The 25,531-nt window shown below is 41.5% G+C and overlaps 1 protein-coding gene across 1 annotated transcript; it reads right to left on the bottom strand.

Moving 5' to 3' along the window:
• Positions 1–2,168: 2,168 nt before the first annotated feature.
• Positions 2,169–24,595, bottom strand: GUSB (glucuronidase beta). Its single transcript, XM_026708627.2, has 12 exons — positions 24,317–24,595; positions 20,173–20,361; positions 18,266–18,447; positions 16,678–16,820; positions 15,748–15,935; positions 14,580–14,732; positions 11,894–12,072; positions 10,791–10,937; positions 7,047–7,131; positions 5,761–5,937; positions 4,506–4,641; positions 2,169–2,644 (listed from the first exon to the last, which is right to left on the bottom strand). Exons 1-12 carry the CDS (start codon positions 24,515–24,517, stop codon positions 2,490–2,492), a joined length of 1,935 nt encoding a protein of 644 aa, XP_026564412.1. The 5' UTR covers positions 24,518–24,595; the 3' UTR covers positions 2,169–2,489.
• Positions 24,596–25,531: the final 936 nt, after the last annotated feature.

Below are 25,531 nucleotides of genomic sequence, written 5' to 3'. Positions count from 1 at the left end.
TTTCAACTCCCAGAATTCCTTCTCCGGTCATGTTAGCTCAGGAATTCTGGGAGTTGAAGTCCACAAGTCTTAAACTTGCCAAGTTTGAAGACCCTTGTTTTAGAGGGTCGCTGAAGCACTTGGAGGTTTATCTGTGTCCTCAGGGTCACCTGAGTAGTGCTTCTGGTTCCTATGGTCTGCAGTTTTCCCCCTTCAAGAACCCTCTAAAAGGATGCAAATAACAAGCTGTCTGCAAGGAATATAAATCCTTACATTCCCCACTATCCTGTCAGCGCTGAAGAAGCTTCTTGGATGAGAAGCAAAACGTCCTCAAAAGAAAAAGCAAAACACTCCAGTTGCCTCCAGAAAAAGCACCTTTGGAACAATCCTCTCTGTGGTTGAAGTAAGAGCTCTGGATGCCAGATGTGCAAAGCTATCACAACGCAGGGCAGATGGATGCAATACTGATTGTAGAGTTTAGCTTAAAAGTAGGGCAACTGGAATGGTAAACTCCAGCCATTAAGATAAAAATCTTGGGATGAACAATGAGGTTTCTGTCTCTGCTAATCTTCCAAATCTTGTTCCCCTATGTAGGTAGAATTCTACATAGGTGTAACTCCTATGCAGGTTTGAAAATACTAATTTGTGTCTTGATTACATGCTTTCAAAATCATTTAAACATGTTATTTTGAAACTTCTGTTTCGTGTGGCTGAGTACTCATTTTTGTGAGGAATGGGAAAAATGCCATTATGGGAAAAAAACTCTGAAATGTTTGTGATCTGAAGGCAGTCAACTCCCTCCAACTATGCAGTATGGTTAAAACAGTATTGGTCTATTTGGTAAATCTGTAGAAATACTGAAATGTGTGAAACTACACACATTTTATTTGAGATTAAATTAAAATCAGAATATGAACATAAATATTTGGGCCCAAGTCCTTGAGTGCTTGTTTGTCTCCCTCACACAATGGGCTCCCTGTGAGAGGAGGCCATTATGTTTTAGATTATATAGAGCCACACATTCCTTGAATGGGAATTCATTTAGAAGAGCATTCATGATCACAACATAATACAAAAGAAATCCTTCATATCATAGCTTAGTCTGTATGGGCAGTCCTCAATTTATGACTGGCCACATAATGGCTGTTCAAAGCCATGATGCCGTTCACCAAAGATGACCTGGATTCTGACATCTGCCACCCCCAGTCACATGATCATATTAGGTACTTGGCAACCAGCTGTTTGCAGTGTCCTGTTGTCACATGACTGTGATTTACATTTTTTCCCCAGAAGTCAGGATTTTCTTCCAGTTTCTAGCAAAAAAAAAAGTCCCATAGTGAACAGTGGGTTTGCTTAATGACCATGTGACTGCTTATTTGGGAAAGAGGGAATAACTTAACTGTTAATTAGGTGAAAACTGCAGGAACCTTTAGAGTCAATTTTCACCAGTCTGTGCCAATATGATATGTCCACTAAACCTGTTTTTGAGGATCCTACTTGCTTCAGAGTTCTGCTTGCTGTGGGCGTATTACTTGGAACCCTGACACTATGTGGATCTTTCCACTAGTTCCACAAACATTCTTCGTTACCTCCTTTTGTCTCTCACTTTCTCTCTGTCCTTTTCATTGTCCATGTTCCCTTTGCTACCCTCAAAGCTAGGATCTCATTTAAGTTTCTGAGCTTGGTCTCTCTTCCCACCTCGCAAATAAGTTTCCTCCATTCTTTCACGTGTGTCTGCGTGCACACACACACAAACAAACTGCCTGTCCTTTGGGGCAGGGTTAATGAAATATAAACTGAAGCCAGTAAACATGTCTAGGATGAGGATTTCTTTATCCTGTTTTTTCCCAAAATTTCTACCTCCCTTTCCATATTAGAAGATCCTGCACTGGCTGTTTAGCCTCTTGCTTTAGCTCTTTCCAGAATAACAGAATTGGAAGGGACCTTAGAGGTCTTCTAGTCGACCCCCCTGCTCAACCCCTTGCTTTCCTGCAAACCACCAGGATGCCTCTGCACATGTTTATGGATGACTGACAGTGTGCCTTGAAAGGCAGTGTGGGAGTGTCACTATCTTCATCAAGGTTTTTCTCAGGCATTCTCCCTCCTCAAAAGTGCACTTAGTAAACCCGCAAACCCTAAATTTAGTTCCATATACAAAGCAGAATTAATAAAATGTATTCAAGAAGGGATGAAAAGATTGTAAAACACTTTAATAAGGCTAAGAAACGTTTTGACCCTTAGAAATGTGCAAATATTTCTCAAAATCAGAGAAACGTGTTCACAAGTCTCTTTTTCTGACTCCTTGTAGCGGGTAGAACAAACCAATGATTGGCAAATTTTATCACCTGCTAGTGGCTTTGTTGATTAGATTTCATGATCTCAGTACATCTCTTTGACATTCAATCGTAGAAAAGTTACCAGCATTTTAATGTTCTTTCCGTAGAACAACTGTAACACGAGCCTCTTGTAACACCTGAAATGAGAGTTGAGCAAACTTGGAGAAGTGTGCTTTAGGGCAAGCAGGCACTACACGGGGCTGGTGACATCCAAGATATGGATTCATTGGCAATCTTCCAGTATCTTTCTTTCAAGAGGAAGGCAGCGGCTTTCGGTTGCCGTTGGCGAGTAAAAATCCCTTTCTTGTTACCCATGACGCGTGTCACCCCTGCAGACGGGAAAGGACACAACAAAGCAAACGGGTATAATTGAAATAGTAGATAAATCATACTTAGCTACAAACAAACCAGAATCAACACATGAGACTGGCCAGTCACCATAGTTTCTTAGGCCAGTTCCTGGTTTCTTTCCCTCACCATTTACTTTACATTTAAGGATTTGGTGAGGTACACAAATAAACTAGGAATAAGCCAGAAAAATTGGAAAGTCTGCATTCCCATGTCCAACTTGACTCACAAACCCAGGCTTATAATTAATCATGATTAAAGGATTCACCCCAAAAATGTGCCTCAAATGAGTCAGCAAACAAACTCTGCTGTATTTTTATCCCTGTTTCTCTGAAAAACGTGTTTTTGTTGCCTGCTCAAGCACCACTTTTGAGCTGTTGTTTTCAATGCTTGATTTTTAAAAAATCTGAAATCTGGTGGTGTCAGGAGGCTAATGCTCTCCACAGACCTATATTAGAGAAGTGTAGGGAGAAAAAACAACAGAAATAATAGAGTCCCAGCTTGTTTTCTGTTGCAGAAATGGGTCTTAATGATAAGCTAGTTTTGGGTTCAGATAACAAACCATGCTTCAGGAAAACTAACTTGCAAGTCTTGATTCGTTTGTTATTCAGGCATTTATTCCATTTACTACTTAAATCCTAGGTTTGCACGATATGGTAATCTGGCGCACCATATTGTGCAAACATGTAATGGCTGAGTTCGCACAACATAGTGGAATAGAATAAAATGGGGTTAAGTAGTGTGCAGTTGAGTAGGATATATGCTAAGGCATGTTTAGTATGTTGTCTTAGGCCAGAGGTGTCAAACTTGATTTCCATGAGGGTTGCATCAGGGTTGTGTTGACCTGGAGGGGGGGCTGGGGGGACATGGCCAGGGTGGGTGTGGTCAGCTTGATGTCACTCGTCTTGGGGGGGTACCTGTGGTGGCCAGAGTGCTTTGCCAGCAAAAATGAGCTCACAAGTTCTGTTTTCAGCTGGGGCGGCCTCCTGCAACCCTCTACCAGCAAAAACAGAGCTCAGGAGGGACGTGTGCAGCCCTCCTAAGCTCTGTTTTCACTGACAGAGGAACTATGGGCCAGTCCTTCACTGTTTCCAGAGCAGCCCCATGAGCCAGATCTAAGCACTTTGCGGGCTGGATCCAGCCCATGGACCTTGAGTTTGACACCCTGTCTTAGGCCATAATATGCTTTTCAGTTAGTGTGATGATAGGGCGGTAAAGCACAATTTCAAACCACAGCTTGGTATTGGCTTAATGATTGCCGTTTTGGCTTGGAGGTTGGGCTAACAAAATACATTGTTGTACTCAGTTAATAATATGCCCCGTGAAAAAAAAGCTAGTGAGGCATGCCAGTTTAAAAAAATTCTGATTTACTGCTATAAAATGAACCAATAGATCTATATGGACCTTGTCCGCACATCACACTGAATCAAAAACTACAAAATGGCCCAGTGTGATACATGTCCCCGACCAGCTCCAAACAAAAGTTGTAGTGTAGCAATGCAAGCTCCATCATAAACAATAATTGCACCTCAAATTCATATGTTTAGGAAGCAGCACAAAATATTTCACGACTGTTGAGTAGTGACTGGATTGGGGGCTTCTAAGCCTCCAAGACAGAGGCTTACTGTATCGAACAGAATTGTTAAAATCTTGCCAATGACACTATAAACAAGTCATCATGGAAATATTTTTGCAAGTGGTTGAGATTTATTAGTTTTTCCTGCCTCATCACTGGAATGCTTATGTAAATATTTCTGTTCCATCCCAAACATTCATTTTAATAAATCCAGCCCTAAGCATTTGGCAGGACAACGAGGCACATTTTGTCCAATAAGTCCCTACCTTGTTCTGTCATAAAATCGGCAAAATTCCAGATGAGCTCTCCAATCACGTATTCCTCCCTCATTTGGTCTAAGACAGCATGATACTCCTTAAGCACAGCTGCCTGGTATTCCTCAGAGAACATGAGAGGAGGGTCCTGCAGACACCAGAAAAGCAGGGAGGGGTGAACATGAGTCTAACAAAATAAAAATGTGTATCCTTGAAGTAAATGGCAACAGAGCCCCATCCAGCTCCTAGAGAAATCTGTGAGGATTTAGAAAAATAACTTAATACAACATGATTAACTGGATACCTGCATTTTTTCATTGTCTGCATTTGAACAATAGCAATAGCACTTAGACTTCTATACCGCTTCACAGTGCTTCACAGCCCTCTCCTAGTGGTTTACATATTGCCCCCGACAATCTGGGTCCTTGTTTTACTGATCTTGGAAGGATGAGTCAACCTTGAGCCTGGTGAGATTTGAACTGCCAAATTGCAGTCAGCAGAAATAGCCTGCAGTAGTACATTCTAACCATACAATGGACTCTAATTCAAGGACTGGATGTGTACTGCACCCTAGATCACAAAAAACAATAACCAAGCTTAGAATTTTGTTGTAAATGCAGTTGTTGTGCCTCTAGTTATGCGCTGGTGAAAGTAGTGTGTGAACTTATCCAAGGATAACATTTAGCTCTATCCTTTGCTTAGTGCAAGATCTGTGATGCAAAATACAGATAAAATATCCTTGTCAATGATGATCCAGTCTTTGTTAAAATATCCCCAGCAACAGAAAGCACCTCCACATAAGTTTGTTTCACATAAAACCTCTTATTGGTATTACATTTCTCCTATGATTAATCCAAACATTTATATATGTGTATTTTGTGTAAGAGTATGGTATATATGGTGTACGGATATAGCAATAGTACTTAGATGTATATACCGCTTCACAGTGCTTTACAGCCCTCTCTAAGCAGCTTACAGAGTCAGCCCATTGCCCCCAACAATCGGGGGTCCTCATTTTACCAACCTCAGAAGGATGCAAGGCTGACTCAACCTTGAGCCGGTGAAAATTGAACTACCAAACTGCTGGTAGTTGGCAGTCAGCAGAATTAACTTGCTATGCTGCATTTTTACCATTGCACCACCATGGCTTTTATAGACCCAGTTCCATTTGCCTTGGAAGAAACAGGAATTTATGTCCTTAGTATAGAAAAAGTCCTCTCTATATCTTCTCCCTGCAAACTATTTTATAGTGCCAGGTAAGACTCACAGCATGAAAGCCACTGATGGTGTCTGCTCCATATTCACTCTGAATGATGGGCCTTTGGTGGGTAGTGTACCAGTTCTCAAACTGTGTCTTCAGCTGCAACCGGATCACTTCCAGATGTCCTGCATCGTGGTACCAGGAGAAGTAGCTATTCACACAGATGACATCCACATAAGGTGCCTATAGGAATCTGAGGTTAGTTCAGACGGTGAAAGAGATCCCAGATCGAAATCATATCTGGCCCATGGGCCTTGAGTTTGACACCCCTATTCTAAAGCAGTCCAACCCTCCTCAATACTTCACACAAGTCTGAGAAACAGGATCCGCTGCTTCAGGAGTCACTTTAAAGCAGATTCCTGAAAGCAGCCTCATCAGCGCCTGACTTTTCAACCTGCTTGTAGGGATAAGGAACGCTTCTATGCCCTACAGCACCTAATCTGGAATTCAGATAACAGATAATCAGAGTTGGAAGGGACCTTGTCATCTAGTCCAACCCCTGCCCAAGCAGGAGACCCTACTCCATTTCTGACAGATGGCAGTGCAATCTCTTCTTGAAGGTCTCAAATGATGGTGCTCCCACAACTTCCAAGGGCAAGCTGTTCCATTAGTTGAGTGTTCTCACTATCAGAAAGCTTCTCCTTATTTCCAAGTTAAATCTCTCCTTGTTCAGTTTCCATCCATAATTCCTTGTGTGGCCCTACAGGCACTTTAGAAAAGAGCTTGACCCCTTCCTCTCTGTGGCAGCCCCTCAAATATTGGAAGACCGCTATCATGTCTCCCCTGGTCTTTCTCTTCACTAGACTAGCCAAGCCCAGTTCCTGCAACTATCCGTTGTATGTTTTAGCCTCCAGTCCCCTAATCATCCTGGTTGCTCTTCTTTGTACTTTTTCTAGAGTCTCAACATCTTTTTTATAATGTGGTGACCAAAACTGGATGCAATACTCTAGGTGTGGTCTTACTAAGGCTTTATTAGTATTAGTACTTCCCTTGACCTTGATCGTATCCCTCTGTTAATACAATTTAGGATTGCATTAGCTTTTTTGGCTGCTGCTGCACACTGCTGGCTCATATTTAGCCGGTTGTCACTCCAAGATCCCTCTCACAGTTACTGCTGTTAAGTTTGGTTTCACCCCGTCTATAGGTTCTTTTTCAGTTATTCAAGTGATCTTTCAACAATACAGGATCAAAGCTTCAGCTAGTCCTCTTTGCAATGAATGCTGAACAAGCTTGCAGGAAAGGCAGTCAGGAACCCTACCTATTAAGCTCAGTCTCAGCCACGCAATACTTACCCCCTGATCTCGGAGGTAATTAGCATTTGAGACAAATGTCACAGGTCGGGCGGGGTCCAAAGCCTTGGTGTGGGCTATCAATGTCCTGCAGGGTGAAGATAAAATTCAAAAGGCCAGGATTATTTCTTTCCAGTGCAATTCATTGCAATATTCTTTCCTCTAATAGGAAGAGAGAATCCTTCCAAAGATAGCAATAGCAATAGCACTTAAGAGTTATATACTGCTTCATGGTCCATGAGAAAATTTTGTCGCCCGCAGAGAAATGTCACCCCCCCAAAAGCAATTTAGGCTGCTTAAGAACACAAGGCTGCACTGCCCACATGGCCTGCTGGAACACAAGGCTTGCATTGCAAACAACACGAAGTAGTGAGGGGAGGGGGGAAAGGGCAGAGGGGAGGAACTTGCCCCACGCACCTGGCCAGGCCACCAGGCTGCTTCTTTCCGCTTCTTCTGCTTTTGGCTGCATGCAAGGAAAGCAACAAAAGTCTTTCTTTCTCTCCCCCAAACTCTGCCAGAAATGAGTCTTTCGACCCTGCAAGGCATTGTTGAAAGGTGTCAAAATGCCTTTCTTTCGAGGATTCGATTTTTCCGCTGGGAAAGCTCCAGCGCAAGGATACAGACAACTGCTTGAAAGCTGGATCTTTTTATTTTTCAGGAAGGCGGAGAACAGCGAGAAGTCTGTGTTCCTGGGCTAGCTAGCTTCTTATGGTAAGTCCCTGGTTTTTTATACTCTTTTCTCCCTTTGTAAGTTGATTTTGTGTGAGTGTTTGTATTTGTGCCTAATGTTTCAAATCCTGTTTGAGTTTGTCTTTATTCCCACCGGAGGGCAAACTCCGCGGGGTGGGGAAGGCAAACTCCACGGGGTGGCCAGATTGTATTATTGGTTTTCTCTAATCTCTTTTAGCTTTAAGATAGTTTTTCATATCTGTTCTGTGGCAATCTCCTGTCTGTCCCTTTTGTAATTTATATTTTGTGTCTTTCGTCTCTTTGTTTTGCTTATTTGGTATGTCCTGTGTTTGTAAGGGTTTTCTAAATTATCTTTTTGTTTCCTTTTCTTATTTGTCTAGTTTTCTTAATTACTTAGGCTTTTGTCTATAGGGATTCTTTAATACTTTTTATTTGATTCCTTTTCCTATGTAAGTTTGTTTTCTGGCTGACCTGATGTTCCCCTTGGGCTTTTCCTGTTTTTGTGACACTACTGTCTTTGTGAAGTTCCCTTTCCACAGCATCCTGCTCTAAGAGGCTGCGCTGGTGCAACAAGTCTCACAAAGACTCATTTCTGGCGAAATTTGGAGGAGAGAAAGACTTCTGCTGCTTCTTCTGCTTTCCTTGCATGAAGCCAAAAGTGTCTCTCCCCCTGAGAACAAAGCTGGAGATGGTATCCTGCGATCCCAAATAAAGAATAATTAATCGACAGGAAAACAGGGTGGGGAATTTTCCTGCAGACTTTTTTTAAATTTTCCCAGGGTCTCTGGTCCATGGCATTTAAAAGTATGAGTTTGGTGGTCTCTGAGGTCCAAAATGTTGGCGCCCCCTGCTCTAAGTGGTTTACAGAGTCAGCCTATTGCCCCAAACAATCTGGGTTCTCATTTTACCAAACTCAGAAGGATGGAAGGCTGAGTCAACCTTGAGCCAATGAGAATCGAACTGCTGGCAGTCGGCAGAATTAGCCTGCAATACTGCATTCTAACCCCTGCGCCACCACAGCTCGATATACTTTGCCAGGTGACTTGTTGAAAATTTCCACCAACTTTACATTCAGAATTACTATAAAGGGAAACATAGGTGGTCCTCTTGTAATGGAGCCCGCCCATTATGACTGAAAGTTGTGATGGTTGTAAAGTGGTTCACCCATGTGACCTGTCTGATTTTACGACTTTGTTTGCAACAGTCAATTGTTCGCGATGGTCTGGTTTTCCACAAACCAGAAATGTTAGTTTTCAGCAAAAACATCAGAAAACGCAGTTAGGTTACTAACAAGATACTGCAACCAGGTGTAAATGCGAGTCAGTTGAGAAGCACACACATACATACACAGTCATGTGACCACGGAGGAGAGCTAGTCATTAGAACTTTGGAACCAGGTTGCAAGTATCCCTGGGGAGGTCCATAGTAACTTGGTGACTGGTCATAAGCCAAGAACTTTTCCCATTTGTCATCTGTGCCTTTTTTGACTGTCCAAAGTTAACAGAGAAGATCCAGCTGAACCGTAAATTCTCATCCTTATAAGAATTTGGTAGCTAGAGCTTTCAGGTAGGAAGAAAGTTCCAGCTTTGATCTGGGATATCTCTCATTAAATAAGGAATCAGGACCATGAAAGAGCAGTATCCGGAAGATTTTTAGACTATTAAATTGAAGGTGGGGAATTTTCCTTTAATCTGGAGCCACAAATTATATTATTTTAAAGAAAAAAAAAGAGCCATTCAGATTTTGTGAGGAGAGGGGAGGGGGAGATAGGATGGTCTTGTTGTCCTAGAGACAGTAGATGCTATATTTTCAGTCTGCTTCTTCCATGGATAGCTCAGACTTTATTTCATTTTGTTCCAAGCCCGTTTATATAATAAATCTATGTGTACATGTAGATATATAGTCTGGTTCACTAGAGCCTAATAGATACAATATTTTGTGCTTGTTGAAGCAACACTAAGTAAGTTCACAACTATAAAAATAAAAACAAGAATAAGAATAAAATTATGATGAAAAATAAAGTCTGTTCAGAAGCTGCAGAATGTGATGACACAGGTCTAAGTCTAGGGTGCCAGTTACTGGGTTCAACAAGCGGCATTGGCTTCCAGAGGGCTCCTGGATGTAATTCAAAGTTCTGGTTGATGCCTTCAAGTCCTACATGACTTGGAACCAGATCACCTACGGATTATCTCTCCCCAGTTGCCTCTACCTGTCCTCCCTGATCCAGCAGTCAATGAAGGCCGGAAGGAGAGCCTTTTCTGCTGTGATGCCCACTCATTGGATCTTCATTCCGCCCCACCCCCCACCCCCCCACCCAGGACATGTCCTTGTCCCTGGTGACTTGTAAGGCCTTGACAACTTGATTTTGTAACTGCTTGCTGGGGAATTCTAGGAGTTGTCAGATCCGGAATAATGTCAGGTTTCCAAGTGATAAAATCCATTTAAAAAGAAAAGAACAAAGTCCACCTTCCAAGACAATTTATTTAGGAAAGCATCAAATTGGCAAACCAAACCATTATTCGGGATGTGACCCAACCCAGAATTACCCCACAATATTAGAAGTTAGAAACAACCCCCAAAAGTAACATTCTCCAATAGAAGTAATTCAACTTTGCTTGATGTCATAAATCTCCACCTCAAGGGACCTAAGCACAGACAGCTTGTTTTCCCATGGGAAGCAGAATCACCTAGCCTAAACAACTCTATCTCCACTCCTTTAGGAATGTGGCAAGCTCGAAACCCTTCCCCCATGACCGCCAAAGAGAAAGTAAGAAAAAGAATATATACTAAGCCTAACTAAAATGGCTACACATATGTCAATTGTGGGCTTGACACCAAACATCTTAAAATTGCCAAGGTTGAGAAAGGCTCTGTTCACACAATGAAGATTAGCTTACTTTACTGTAAGCCACAAAAGAGCCCTCTATGTAGGTGACAGCTGGGTGTAGGATTACAGCTAACATCTCCTATTCCTACAATTGCAAATCCCACTTTTTGTGCGGGCTCATGACCAGGTCTCAGAGCTCACAGTACATTCTCATCTGGGCAGGTACTCACTTGAAGTAGTAAGCAGCCACAGGCAACTCCGAGGCTGGCTCATTGGCCACTGACCACATCACAACTGAGGGTCGGTTTTTGTCCCGCCGGATCAGCTCTTCCATCACAACAAGGTGGTGTTGCAGAGACTGGTTTCCAAAGTTCAGACTAAACAATGAGGCAAAGAGAGACCAAAGGAAAATAAATCCATTCAGGAGGGGAAAATGGACTACCTGGGTAAGGCTTGGAGTTGCTGTCACGAGAAACGCTCCCTCTGAAAGCAAACTTGGATTTAACAGCACTTCCAAGTTTTTAACAGGAATTGTAATAAGAGGATGGACAAGCCAAGGAATTATAAATCTGGTTTTCTGAGCATTTCCCAAATTTCCCATTCTCTAATTGAGAGTTCCTGAAATCCTTATCGAATCAGGCCTTGTTAGGATTAGGAGAAAGTTGCAATATTTCAGCTTTTACAGAAACACTTTGTATTCCAAAAATCTTTCTTTGGTGGTCCCCATTCACTTCTTCATTCTTTCTTGAAACAAATGAGGCAAGCCATCTTCAGATACACCACAGTCATGACAGAAGAGAATAATCATAGCTCAGGGTTGAACTGTGGAGTTCTTGATGCTCTCTGAGCTTGGTGATTTTCTTGCAGACATTTCATGACCAAACTAGATATATGTAGCATTGATGGTATTACCTAGTTTGGTCATGAAACGTCTACAAGAAAACCAAGGTCACAGAGTACCAAGGACCTCACTTACCCCAGTCCCACCAGCTGAAGCCCAATGCCTAAAACCCATAGTGAGACACCTGCAATCCTCCAGCTCTCATCATTCTTGATCACTAGCCATACTGAACCACAAATTTCCCACCCCTGGCAACCTCTGTAGACTATTCACTTCTTAGGTTTCTGCGTCCTATCCTTGGGGACTCTGGTATATGGTTGTCCCTAACCCTGCACCCATATGTAGGTGTTTACTAAATTATCCAACCTGCTGTGGGTCATTCATTTAAATAAAAAGTTACGTTCAGCCATCTACAAAAAGAATTTCCCATTTCTGTCTTAGTATATTATGTGATAGAAGACATAAGACATGGGCAGAGCAACCGTACCTCACCTGTCATGCATGCCCACTCCTGGGCTCTCGTCAATCACGACAATGCCATAAGCATCACAAAGCTCCATGATCTCCTCAGCATATGGATAATGGCTGGTGCGAAAAGAATTGGCTCCTAGCCAGCGCAAAAGGTTGAAATCCTTCATGATCAGAGGCCAATCTAAGCCTTTGCCACGGATCTGTAGCAGAACAAACATCTTGTTAGCAATGGCTTTGCTGTCCTCATGGTTACAGCTTAACATGGAAGAAATGAAATATACATTAAATATCTCTATATTCTAAAAATAAGAAGAGCAATATATTTCCATATAGGCTAGATTTAATAAGTAGTTTAACGACTGAATTCATTTTATATTGATATTTTTTCTTTTGCCTCATTTCTTTTTTCTCACCTTCAGTTTACTTTAATTTTTGTTAAGATGTGATTGTATTTTACTATACAATCACCAATTATACTTTTTATTATTCCATTAATGTATGTTTTAAAATGAAATACACACAAATAGGCCACATTTCAAAAATGTGTTAGCATTTTAGTCTTAACCTTAGATAAGTCCCAGATAATGAACAGAGCCAAGACTAAACATGGTTTATTAGCTCCTCTTCTTTGGGAATAGCAAATGTTACACAAGCTGACATTTTGTTTTTCAATTAACATTTTAATTTTATTCTTTTAGAGATCAGTGGCAACAAAACAGCCCTTAGGGTTTTGTTTGAGGCCAGAGTCACAGTGGGTTAGGCACAGCATAGAGGTATCTGCAGAGTAAGCAGAGGTGAGAGAGAGAGAAATGGTAAAAAGCTAAACTGGCAATTGCAATCAAGAAATCAGAGTTCCACTCCTGTTTATGGGCATCATATGTCAATGCATAAAAAACACACGCGTGGCTTTAATTACACAGTCACAGCTGCTGTTATTTTCACCTGTGTATTCATACCCTTGGGCTCCAACACTTGTTTTCAAAACAAGGCCCTACAAGGCACAAAACTAGATGAGCAAAGATCCCACTGCAGATGTGGGTCCATTTCACAGACACTTCTGTATCCATATTGTTATGCTGGAGAACAATGACTGCCTAACAATCAGAAGCCACTGTTCCAGAGTCAGGAAACACACTGTAATATTCTTAAAATTATATATGTCTACTATAAATCATGGTCAACAATCCGGGACAAAGTTTTCATTCTTAACAATAATCTGAAATTTGGATTTAAGCAACGCAAGTAGTCTTTGACTTATCACCACAATTGGGACCAGAATTTCCATTGCTAAGCAAGTGAGTCATGCTCAATTTTATGATGATTATTATTTTTTTTGCCACAGTTGCTAAGCAAATCACTACAGTTGTTAAGTGAATTCCCCCCCGAGTCATTAAGCTAATCCGACTTCATCCATTGACTTTGCTTGTCAGAAATTGGCTGGGAAGATCTCAAATGATGATCACAGGAGTTCAGGATGCTGCAATCTTTGAAAATGTAAGCCAATTTTCAAACTCCTGAATCATGTGACCTGTGGGGACGCTGCAACGCCAGTTGTAAGTGTTAAGTACCTGTCGTAAGTCCCTTTTTTTAGTACCATTGTAATTTTGAACAGTCACTAAAGAATACTTGTCAGTTGAGAACTACCTGTACATTAAAACTAACAATAGTGTTGTGGTTCACCAGCAGCCTGTGCAGACGGCAGCGGAATTGGACAGTGGGGAAGAATAGGGACCAGTCAGGGAATCTGGAGAGGACTTGGACGAGGGTCCTGCGTCTGATGCAGAGATGGGGCCAGGACCATCTGGCAGTTGGGTGCTGACTCTGGAGTCTCTGGAGTCTGGCAGCAGTGAGGCAAAGGACCCAGGGGAGCCCAATGCGCTTGTGCGCAGAGCTGTTAGAAGGCGAGAGCAGCTGAAACAAAAGGGGCGACTCAGGAATAAGACTGGGAGGTGATTGCCCCTCCTCTAAGGTATAAAGGACAGGCAAAGATGATGAAACCTTTGCAGGAAGTAAAGTTGTTCGTTCAGTTGAGATTCATTCTTGAAGCTCTTTGTACTTTAGTTGGTTTTTTTCTAGTTCATTTGACACTTCTGTTATTGGCAGCACTTCATAGAAAAGAAAGATGGGTGCTGTTTGAGATTCATTACCTGCTGGGAATGAAAACAATTCCCAGCGTTGCAATAAAATAAGACTTGTTTTTAAAATTAGTGTGTGCGTAATTACGGTCTAGGAAGCCTTGGTCAGAACAAATAGTATCATTGTACTGTATGTCAATTTCTTAAAGAATTCTGGATAAATTGAGATGGTGCCTTCTCTCTTCTGACCAGCTTTTGAGAAACAGACTGCGTATTGATCCAGCAAAATTGTGACTAGAGAAAAACTGGATTGTGCATTTGAAATTTAGCATATCTAGAAGGAAGCAGGCATGATTAGAACAGTGTGTGATTCTTTACGACATAGGTTGAGAACCTCTTTGCACACTGAGTGCTTTCCCAATTTTTTTTAATCTCTTGAAACCTTGCTCATGTGAGAATACCAAAATGTTGTGAGACTTGGCAATCTTGTTCAGTTGAGTATTAAAAAGATCTAATTATGAGCTGATGGTGAGCCACACATTCAGGTCTCTGCTTTCATTTTATTGATAGATTGATCATCATTAACATTTTCTTTTCTTATCTGCTTTGCCATTCAATCCAGGTTTACTCACATCAGCATCTTCATGTTTGTTGACCCCATGAAAATAGAATGGTTTCCCATTAATCAGAAACTGGTTGCGAGCAACAAAGATGGTTCGGATACCAACTGGCTGCACATAGATATCTTCAGAGATGGAGCCATCCACAACGGCAGAGAGCGTGATCTGTGTTTTGAAAAGGTCATTCTGGGTCAGTTTTCTGAGGTACAAGTCAATATGACACCTTCCATATAAATCACTAGCCCCAGTTAAAGTAATCCAAGATCATCCATAATCGTGTACCTTGTTTGAATGAGATGAATTAATGTAAAATACTTTTAAAGACTGGACAAGGGCCAGGAAATTACTCTTATTTTTCACTTTTCAAAATCTCTGTCAGGATTTCGATGGATGCCCTAATTAATTCATGAGCCTCGAGCTAAGTTTCAAAAGAAATCCAATTATTTATTAGGAGCAATATGTCAGCACTTTACCAAGTGCAGTCGGCTCTGCTCCATGTAATTTACTGCCCGCCTATGACCCTGTTTCCCCACTTCCTCCCAACTTGTGTCATAAATCACATTCTCCAATGGAGCACTTTCAAGGGCTGTAGAAAACACACCTCTCTGGCTGGCTCTAGTAACCTGGGATACAATCTGGAGAAAGGAATGTGCTTCTGACCATAGCAACTTAGCTGCTTCATCAGTTCCCCCCTCCTCCTGCCTATGGCAACTCGAAAGCAGGCCAGGAATGCTTTATGAGTTGATAGTCTCATTCAACTACACCAGAGGTATCCAACTTTAAGACCTGTGTACTTCAACACCCAGAATTTTTCCTGTAAGTATGGGAAGCTCAAATGGACCTTTAGAGTATAATGCTTGTTTATAAGCAGGAGTATCTGCAGCATCTGGTCAAAAAATCAAAATGGTGGCCACAATGGTACAATCAAAAGCTCCATCTGTTTTTCTATTGTGTTGCACATGAAAAGTGCATGGAGCTTTGATTGCACAGTTGCCATCTTGATGTTTTGATACACTCTGTAGACATCCTTGTTTATAAGCCTTTTGTGGAATCTATATAGTGAACCATAACTCTATGTCAGCCAATCTGCTTGGATTCTTTTATTTATAGGAGCTGAAATTCAAATCTCGCCCAGAAAGCAGGCAGTCTCAAGAATCCTGGGAGCAGACATGCAAGGTACCTTCAAGGAGTAGAGGTAACCAGGACGTTCGTTCATCAAGTAGGGCCACCAGAGAAGAGGATCCATCACTTTCAATTCACCAGCTGACCCGTTTCCTGTTGCTACGGCAACGTGGTCACTATCATACAAAGTCAGCGATAAAAAGTAGTTTGAGCTTCCTTGTACAGACACCGAATAATGAACCAGGCCTGTGTCACAGAAAGAGAGATAAAAGCTTGCATTTGAAAGAAAAAGTAGGGAATGGATGTAGCTCCATAAAGTGGAGATCTCTTCTGACCAAAGCTTCCTGAGACAGTAACAATCACACGCTTAGTCCCAAAAACCCTGTTTTTATTTCAACGGTAATGAGTCCTAAAAAATTTGTGAATAGTCCAACAGAAGTCTGCCACAGTCTTTTGGGGATAAGGCTGATAAGTACCTACCTTTATCTCCCATGAAATGCTGCCAACAACTAAATTGCCAATTAGCTGTACAAGGCCAAACAGAGCACAAAGTCAACATGGAGCTTCAGAGTTTAAACCAATCAGAACGAACAAAGTTGCTTCCTGCAAAGGCTGATGTCCCTTTGCTCCTCCTTTGTCTTATGGGAGGGGTCAATCATCTCCAAGCCTTATTCCCAAATCGCCCCTTTTGTCTTAACCGTTCTTGCCTTCTGGCAGCTCTGCACAAGCGCACACTGGGAACTTGCTCCTCCTATTCCTCTGCCTCGCTGACGTCAGATTCCGGAGACTCCAGAGTCAGGTGGCCCTGGTCCCATCTCTGTGTTGGACACAGATCCCTCGTCTGAGCCCTCCCCAGACTCCAGTACTGGCCCATGTTCCTCCCCACTGTCCAACTCTGCTACCAGCTCCGCCGGCCCCTGGCAGACCACAACAAGATCTCCCTCAGGAGCCCTCAACACAGTCCTGCTTTGCTCCCTCAGCTTCTTACCAACATTTCCCTTCACGGCTGTGGTGACTGTGATATCGTCAATGTAGGCCAAGGGTGTGGTGTAGAGCAAGACGGGGCGGTGAATTCCAGCATAGTTGAAGAAATCAAATCTTGTGTTTTGAACAAAATAGCCCTTTGGATACCTAGGTTGAGGGAGAGAGAAAGGGAGTTAAGGACGTCTCGGAAGGGCGAATATCTGTGTTTGAATAAGAGATGGAAAGGTGTTTTAAGAATTAAGAATTACCCAGAGAAAATGCCTGAGAGTCAATTCAGAGGTCTCTCCTACATGGAGGCATCTACAATGAGGAGCACTCTAAAACAGGGGTCCCCAAACTTGGCAACTTTAAGACTTGTGGACTTCAACTCCAAGAATTCCTCAGCCAGCTATGCTGGCTGGAGAATTCTGGGAGTTGAAGTCCACAAGTCTTAAAGTTGCCAAGTTTGGGGACCTCTGCCCTAAAACATCAAGATAGCAACCCCAGTCATATGATCAAGGCCCACTCTTTTTTGGCACTTGTATCATGTGCCATGCTTAAAAGGGGCAGGGTTTGAGCCATTTGGTTGGGCTGTTATCTTAATTTTTTTTCTGACACCCCCTTGCCAATGACCCTTTGCCCACAGCTGTCAGGCTATTCCATGGCAAATACATACTGCGGCAAACCCCTATTTCCCCCACCTAAAATGATCCAATGAACCAGGAAGATTTGTTGGAATTCACTGGAAACTGTCTGCCCTTCGAGTCAGAACAGCACCACCTTTGGCTCGTGGCTCATCTGCAAGCCTCAACGTTTTCCTTCTAAAGTTGCTGCTAAAGTTTTTTTTTTCCCCCAGTTGGATACAGTGGAAAAAAATTGAATCTAAGGATCAAGCAAAAATGGGATTCGGCAATTGGGGATTTAAAGTATTTGGGAATTCAGCTATTAGCATTTGTAAGAATGAAAACATCACACCATAATAACAGGCTTTGTTTCAGCACTATGTTTTATTTCTTTGGATTTAGCATGCTGTGCAAACCCAGCTGGAACACAATCATTTCTGCTTTCAGTTGAATGAAGTTTTATTCTGGTGCCAGCCACCTTTTGGCAGCACAGGTGGTCCTTGCTTAATGACCACTCATTCAGCAACCACTCTAACTTGCAACAGCACTGAATACTGAATGAGTGGTACTTACAACCAGTCCTCAGCTGGGGCAGCATCTCCAAGGTCACGTGACTGAGATCCAGGTATCTTGGAACCATGTCATGTAGTCAGCATTGGTCATCTTTTTTGATGCCTTCCAACAAGTGAAGTCATTGGGAAGTCACACGTGGTAAACACATGAGGTCCTCACCTAATTACCTGCAGTGATTCACTTAACAATAGCAACCAGGACAAGGTGTCAGTTTTGGCAACTTTAAGAGGTGTGGAATTCAATTCCCAGATGTGTGGACTTCAACCAAAACACTGGCAATTTGAAGTCACGGGGATATCAACTCCCAGAATTCTTCAGCCAGATATGCTAGCTGGGCAATTCTGGGAGTTCCACGCATCTTAAAATTGCTAAAGCTGAGAAACGCTACAGTGAATCACAGGGACCTGTTGAACTTACATGGACTCATCATCCATATACTGAATTGTTCCTGGAGGCAATGTGTGCGGTGTCAGAGTGTTATTGATTGCAATGGTGATGCGGCAGGGCTCTTTGGGACTCCTATGCAAGATTTCACTGATCTCCACTTCAAAAGGCAGGTGTCCTCCTTCATGCTCAGTGACTTCCACTCCATTCACCCACTGCAAAAGAGAAAAAAAGAGCTCTGAGAAGGACTAAGAAGAAGAAACTGAGAGCCCCATCACCAGGCCTTGTGATATGTTGCCTGTAATACCTCTAAATCAAGGGTGTCAAACTCAAGGCCTGTTGGCTGGATCCAGCCTGCGGGGTGCTTAGATCTGGCCTGCAGCACCACCTTGGAAACAGTGAAGGACCGGCCTGCAGTGCCTCTGCCAGCAAAAATGAAGCTCAGGAGGGCCACACTCCCAGCCATGCCCCCTGGCCATGCCCATCCTCCACGCCCCCGAGGTCAAACACAACCCTGTTGCGGCCCTCAATGAAATAGAGTTTGACACCCCTGCTCTAAATAATCTTCTGAGAACAAACATATTTTTAATGAGCCTCATATGTCATAGGATCCCCAAAATCTTCACAGATTTAACACTTCCCATAGGGTCTTTTCAAAGTTTTCAGAGGAAATATGAGTTCTCGAGCAGGCTAACATTTCATGAGATTTGACAATGTTACAGGATTTTAGCTATTTCAAGCTGTTGTTTGGAACACCATTCAAAGTTGCCCAGAAGCTGATGCAAATGCCTGTTCACCTCTACACCTTTACATCGCTTATTAAGCTTAGCTCAGCAGCAATGTATTCTCTGCACCCAGGATGAACAACTAGGTCCTCTCCAGGTGTGTTTCTGGACACCTATTGGCCTTATTAGGAAGGATAATAGTTGTTGTCTAACACATCTGGAGTGTATCTGGCTACTTTATCCATTCAGTGTGCAAATGGGTAGATAACTGTGCAAAAAACTCCTTGTTACATGTTCTCAGACCTACAGATGCACTACTGCAGTTCACTGACAGGAAATATTGCAATCCAACAGGCATTTAAAAGAGGTTGACTAGAAGAACATAAGAGCATTACTGAATCAGTCTAAGAGAGCAGAACTCATAAGGGCTTCTGAACAGATAATTAAATGGTTATATTCACACTACAGGCTTAACCAAGTCTTGCACAGCAGACTCAACATTTAGCCATGAGTCAATGTGTTATGTTTTAGCATATTGCATAACCTCAACTTGCTTGGTTACCTTACAATTTAATGCTGTGTGTGAACCAAGAAAATGGTTCAAAATAATTTATTTTGAAATTATTTTTTCTGCCACGCGTAAAGGATATTTTTAGCTGGATTGCAGTATTCCTATATAGGTACTGTACTCCTCCAGCAAAGTGGACCAAGAAAAAGAACAAAAAGTAATTTTCTTTCATAGCCCCTAGGTGGCGATAGAGACTCACCTCCCAGCCAGTTTTGACATTGTCAAATATATAGTAGTTATTAGGAAAATCTCCATAGCTGGTGAGATAGTAGAGAGGAAGATGTAAAAATACAGCATTGCTATTGTTGCTCAATCATTTCTTTTTGTTATTTTATTACACATTTCTATCTGTGCTGAAAAAAGTTGGAAGTCATTCTTTTTGCCTTTTCATTCTTTGTTTATATCCCGCCTGTATTGTATTCCCCCCGCCCCCTTTTGATTCCCTTTTCTGGTTTTGTCACTTTATCTTTTATCTTTCATTGAAATTTAATAAAGTTAGTCACTGATCTTTGTGACAGGCCTCATTTCACCAGGATTCTCCAGCAGGAAAAAAATTTTTTTTTTAAAAAAATTGTAAGTTCCTCCCTTGATCCCTAGTGATGGCATCACAGAATTTCGAACACCAAATTGCTAACAACAGTACTCACCACAACAGAGTAATAGTGTGCACTGCCAAAACGGAGCACAATACGAGTCCCAGTATCTCTCAGGAGCCAGTGAGCCGGTGGAAGCACCTCCTTCTCGTACCACACCCAGCCAATAAATCTCCGCAACTTTGGATCTTGAGTTATGTCATTGAAGCTGGCAGGGACTGGCATGTCCATCACTGTCCCTGTCTGAAAAGATTGAGACTCATTTGTGGTGGGAATGTTTTCCAGCTTTGGTGAGCTTCTGCCAAAGTTTTTCTGACTCTAGTGCAGTGAGTCTCAACTTTGGCAATGTTGTCTAACAGACTGACATGCTGGAATTGCAATCATTTTCTTTTTTCCTGGCATAAAAATATTAAAGATCTGGATAGATACACTCAAACATTAATGTGACTGTTGACCTGTCTTACAAAGGCAGAGTGCGGGGTGTGTTTTCAGATATTGCAATCAATGAATATTTGTTTAAAAGAGAGTTAAGATTTTCCAGCTGTAGTATAAAGTTTTCATTTCCATGAGAAGATATGAGTACTTGTGCTTGACCACGAAAGTAGTCCATTCTGATGAATATTCTATTTTGCAGAGTAGTTAGATTCTACAGAAATTCCAAGAAGTGTTTCTTAGGACTCTCATACATGTCTCAAAGGTGCTTTTCAAAAGGAAACTGGACTGTGTTTTTTCCTTGAGGAAGACAATCCAAGAAGCTTCATAAGAACTAATCCTTCCATCCCCGACCATACCATCAGAACTGATGAAGCTTCTTAGATGAGAATCGAAACATCTTCTTCCTCAAGGAAAAAACACCTTTGAGACAACCATGACCTGGATGACTGAGAATCTCCACAGACACTCTCATACATGGTTGCCAATAGTTGTTCCTCATTAGTACACTCAAGACTGAGTTTGTGCATAGTACTGAGCCAATAATATAGTTAGTCTGGATTTAGCATAATAAGACAACAGAACCTTGCCTGTATATAAAGCAAGAAAATGATCTGCAGGACATTGTAATATAAATTTGGTTCAGACAACACAATAAACCATGGTGTCATTTTGTTTTTAACCTATTGTGCGAACTGGGCCATGGTATTATGGTGTAGCTTACCTCTTAGTTGAAATATGACCCTACAGTAGCTTATTCACTAAACCATGTTTAAACAACTGAAAAATAGCTCTTTTATTTACATGATACAATTTTATATGGCTTCTTATTTTGTCCTTTCTTTGGGTTTACAGATAAAATGGTTTGATATACTACTCCAGTCACTGACTCTCATTTTACTTTCACTTATCCTATTAAGTCTTTTTTATTACTATTTCTTAGCAAGCTTCAGACATGGTCTGAGTAGATTTCCAAAGCTATTCTCCATCGTTTCCAGATCAAATGACCTTTTTCTTTCTTAACTTAGTCCTCCAAGGCTGATTCCTGCTTACCAAGAAGGCAGAAATCACCGTTTTCACTTCGCATGTCAGTGTTTATTTTTTCCCCTCACATGACATGTAGAAACCCCACCTATTTTTGGATGATCTGAACTTTCCTTTCCATTACAAATGAGGATGTTGATATTCAAAGCTTGTAGTCTTTGACTTACAGCTGTAATTAAGCCTGTGATCATGGTCATAAGTCATGTTGGTCATTAAGGGGTCATCACGTGACTGGGTCCAATTTTATAATCGGTTTTGTGGTGGTAGTTAAGCAAACTGACTGTTCACTATGGAGGGCTTTTTGCCAGAATCCAGAAATAAATGCTGGTTTCCAGCAAAACCTTTGTAAATTGTGATTCTGCAAATGGGCATAAACTTGTCAAGGCCCAAAATGCGATCATGTGACTGTGGGGGAAGAGGGGAGACTGGCTATTGGGACTTTGAATCTGGGGTTATAAGTACCTTTTTAAGGGTCCATCACAACTAAGCAGCTAGTCATAAATCAAGGACTACCTGTTTTTGGCCTCTCCAAAGATCGTAACATACTTTTTTACAAATCCACTAAGGACAGCTCAACTAACTATTACAAGGTAAGACAACTGATGCAGAATCCGCATGTTGAGAAGCTGAGTTATAGCATATGTGGGGCAAGAAATAAGGGAGGACCATGCCAGTTTTTTATTTCCTACTTATGAGTTTCCCATTCTTTGAAACAACAGTAATAATATTAATAAGTAGAAGAAAGAAACAGAAAGTTGAGTACTGAAATTTTGTCTACACAATGCCAAGCCTTAAAATTAAATTGCATACGCAGCCAGAATTGAGAAGGCAGCAACAGACAGCAAATGTGCCTCTGCAAATAAGCTGAAGAAACAGCGATTAGTTGTTTTCAAGAGAATCACCCAGACTGACTAAAAGCAACAGCATGACAAACTAGCAATAATGGTGTATTGGAAGACCTGCAAGGAAATAGCATTTGCCCTGTGGGATCATAAAATAAAGTACAGGTAGTCCTCAATGTATGACCACAATTGAGCCCAAAATTTAAGTGAAACATTTGTTAAGTGAGTTTTGCCCCATTTTACGACCTTTCTTGCCACTGTTGCTAAGTGAATCATTGCAGTTGTTAAGTTATTAACATTGTTGTCAAGTGAATCTGGCTTCCCTGCTTGTCAGAAGGTCACAACATGGCCCTGGAACACAGCAAACTGTCATAAATGTGAACCAGTTACCCAGTGTCTGAATTTGATCACGTGACCAAGGGGATGCTACAAATGTTGTAAGTGTGAAAACCGGTCATAGGTCACTTTTTTCAATGCTGTTGTAACTTTGAACAGACACTAAACAAACTGGTGTAAGTTGAGGACTACCTGTAATAGAAAATGAAGAAGCTGAAGTGCTCTGGGGCTTTAGAATTCAAACAGACAGGCATGTGCCACATAAAGCCCCAGACTTAACAATTGTGGTTAAGAAAGCCAAAAAAGGCTGGGTAGTGGATGTGGAAATACCTAGAGACAGCAGAATAGAAGTGAAAGAACTGGAGAAGATAGCAAAGACCTACAAAAAGAAATAGAATGATTGTAACAAAAGAAACCAAAGATAGTATCAAAAGTAATAGGTGCAATCCCAAAACTGCAGCAGCACTTGGTTATCAAGTGTAATAGGTGCAATCCCAAAACTGCAGCAGCACTTGGTTATCAATGGCATTGACAAAATTACCATCAGTCAATTGCAAAAAGCAGCTTTACCTGCAATAGCTTATATATCCTGCAAGGATACCTTTAACACTATCTAACAATAACATCTCGCTATCCCAGATTCTTGTGAATAAAATAACAAAAATGAATAAAAATAACAAAATACAGTTCAAACAACTGGCTGACTATGCAACAAACCATAATAACAATTTGTTAGCTTTGCAAGGCTACCAAATCACAAAAATTCAAGGAGGATGGAATGCTGGTTACTACGCTGATCCAATTGAGAAGTTCTGGTATGCTTATTAGACAAGAATAAAATACTGTATAAACCAATTAATATTTAACTAAGAAAAGGATCAACTTGCCTTATTATTGAAAAGAGCTTTATTTTTATTTCACTTTAAATTATGATTCTCCCTCTTTCCTTCTGGATATTCTGTTTATTATTATTTTAACTATTATTTCATCTATGAAGTTGGTTAACCAGTATGTAGCTTTTCTTGTTAAGTCTGGTTTTATTTTAATTTTGCCCAGGCAGTTTTCTCTCATTCCTCTTTTTGACACTTCCTGTTAAAAGAGGGATATTCATAAAATGTCATAATCAGCAGTTTAGTGCCACGTTGAAGACTAAGAAAATGTATTACAGCACATGCTTCCTCAAAACACCACTTCTTTCATCAGATGCTAGAAGGGTTAGTATACACATATTAACACAAATGCACCAACAGAGATGTCAGATCAGGCGCTTAAATGCAAAACAAACAAAAAATACACTTTCTGGTAATGACCAGTGTGCAAAAGCATGATTGGTGAAGTACAGTTGTGAGCATTAAATTCAGTTTATATAAGTTTATGCCATTAGACTGTTAGCTTTAAGCTGCAAAAACACTCTATACATGTATTGTCCGAACTTTGCACCCACATTCAGGGACCTGCATGCACAGTTTTGAACTGATAATTCCATCCTTGCACTATCCAGGTAGGTAATCATCAACCCACCCCGTGCTTTTGCTGTCACACACCTGTCGAAGTGGCCGTTTGTACCACTGCTCCACGAATCCTGCATCCCTTTGCTCTGACCAGTCTGCCCTGAAGCTCCAGAGGCCGCTGAGATCCTTCAGCTCCCTGGAGGATGACTCCCGTGGGTAGAGCATCCCACTGTCCAGGGCTCCAGCCGGACACCATCCCAGCAGGACACAGCAAGCACAAAGCAGAAACCTCATACCGCGCCCGCACTCAGCCCGCGCTCTGCTGAGGCTGGAAGGATAATTCGCTGATGCTCAGATCAGCTGATGATCGGCTGACAGTCCTTATTCCGGCAGGAAGGTGATACGTTACTCTGTGCGAGAACAGCAGCAGCCATCTTTGTTGAGGGCAGCCCCGGCTTTCCTGTTTCTAAAGTTGCAGCGTTCAAAAACTGGAGTCAAATCAGGATGTTTTCACAAGTAACGCAGACAGAAGTTTTTCAGCGTGTGGCGCCTTTAGATACTTATATATTGTAGCGGGAACTTTCAAGAACGGCTTTTCAGCCTTCAGATTAAATGCAATTCTGTGGTCCGCAAAAGCTGTGGCCACAAACATTTTCTTCCAAACTTGGGTGTTATTCACGGATCTAAAATAGATCGCAGCTGGCTTTAGTACAGAAAGGGACACGATTTTTTTCCCCAGGGTGCGCATTTGACATCCCAGGGCATCTGAACGCATATAGATGAATATTGCAGCTATATTAAAAGGTAGGATTCAAATCTCATTAGCAGAGTATGATATTGAATGGAGTACCCAAGGCTAGCATAGCAGGCCAGGGCTGGACAAAGACATAGGTAGAGCTAAGATCAAAATGAAATTGATCTGAAGAAAGATAAAATTCCTGGAGTTCAAGCTTGTCTTCTGGTGAAGATGTAATTAATTGTTGTAATAATAATATAGCAGTCCTTTGCTTCAGGATAGTTTTTTTTTTAAATATTCCTTCACAGCTCCTGGTGGTTTCCCATTCAGATACCATTAGGGTTCAATTCTACTTAGCTTTTTTGGTAAGTAGCCAAAATTGTTTGGATGCTGCCTTTTGTTGTGACAAGTTTGATTTGAATTTCAATTGATTAGGATTAATGCATTGTATTTAATGTCATAATTAACATTATAATTTGACAAAAACTTTTAGAGAGGCCCCAGGCTGCCTGCATAGGCTATAGTGCATGATGTGAACCAATTCTGCAATATGTGAATTCTCCAATATCCTC

Source organism: Pseudonaja textilis, chromosome 1, assembly GCF_049901715.1.
Source record: "Pseudonaja textilis isolate UNSWEBS1 chromosome 1, rPseTex1.2, whole genome shotgun sequence".
NCBI classification, from domain to species: Eukaryota; Metazoa; Chordata; class Lepidosauria; order Squamata; family Elapidae; genus Pseudonaja; species Pseudonaja textilis.
This window is presented reverse-complemented; position numbering and strand designations above follow the sequence as displayed.

Excerpts from the sequence above, each read along its gene's own strand:
- GUSB (XM_026708627.2), bottom strand. The coding sequence starts at position 24,517 with ATGAGGTTTCTGCTTTGTGCTTGCTGTGTCCTGCTGGGATGGTGTCCG. Across the intron at positions 12,073-14,579 it reads ACAAACATGAAGATGCTGAT|ATCCGTGGCAAAGGCTTAGA; the intron begins GTGAGTAAACCT and ends GTTCTGCTACAG. Across the intron at positions 4,642-5,760 it reads CCATCAGTGGCTTTCATGCT|GACCCTCCTCTCATGTTCTC; the intron begins GTGAGTCTTACC and ends TGGTGTCTGCAG.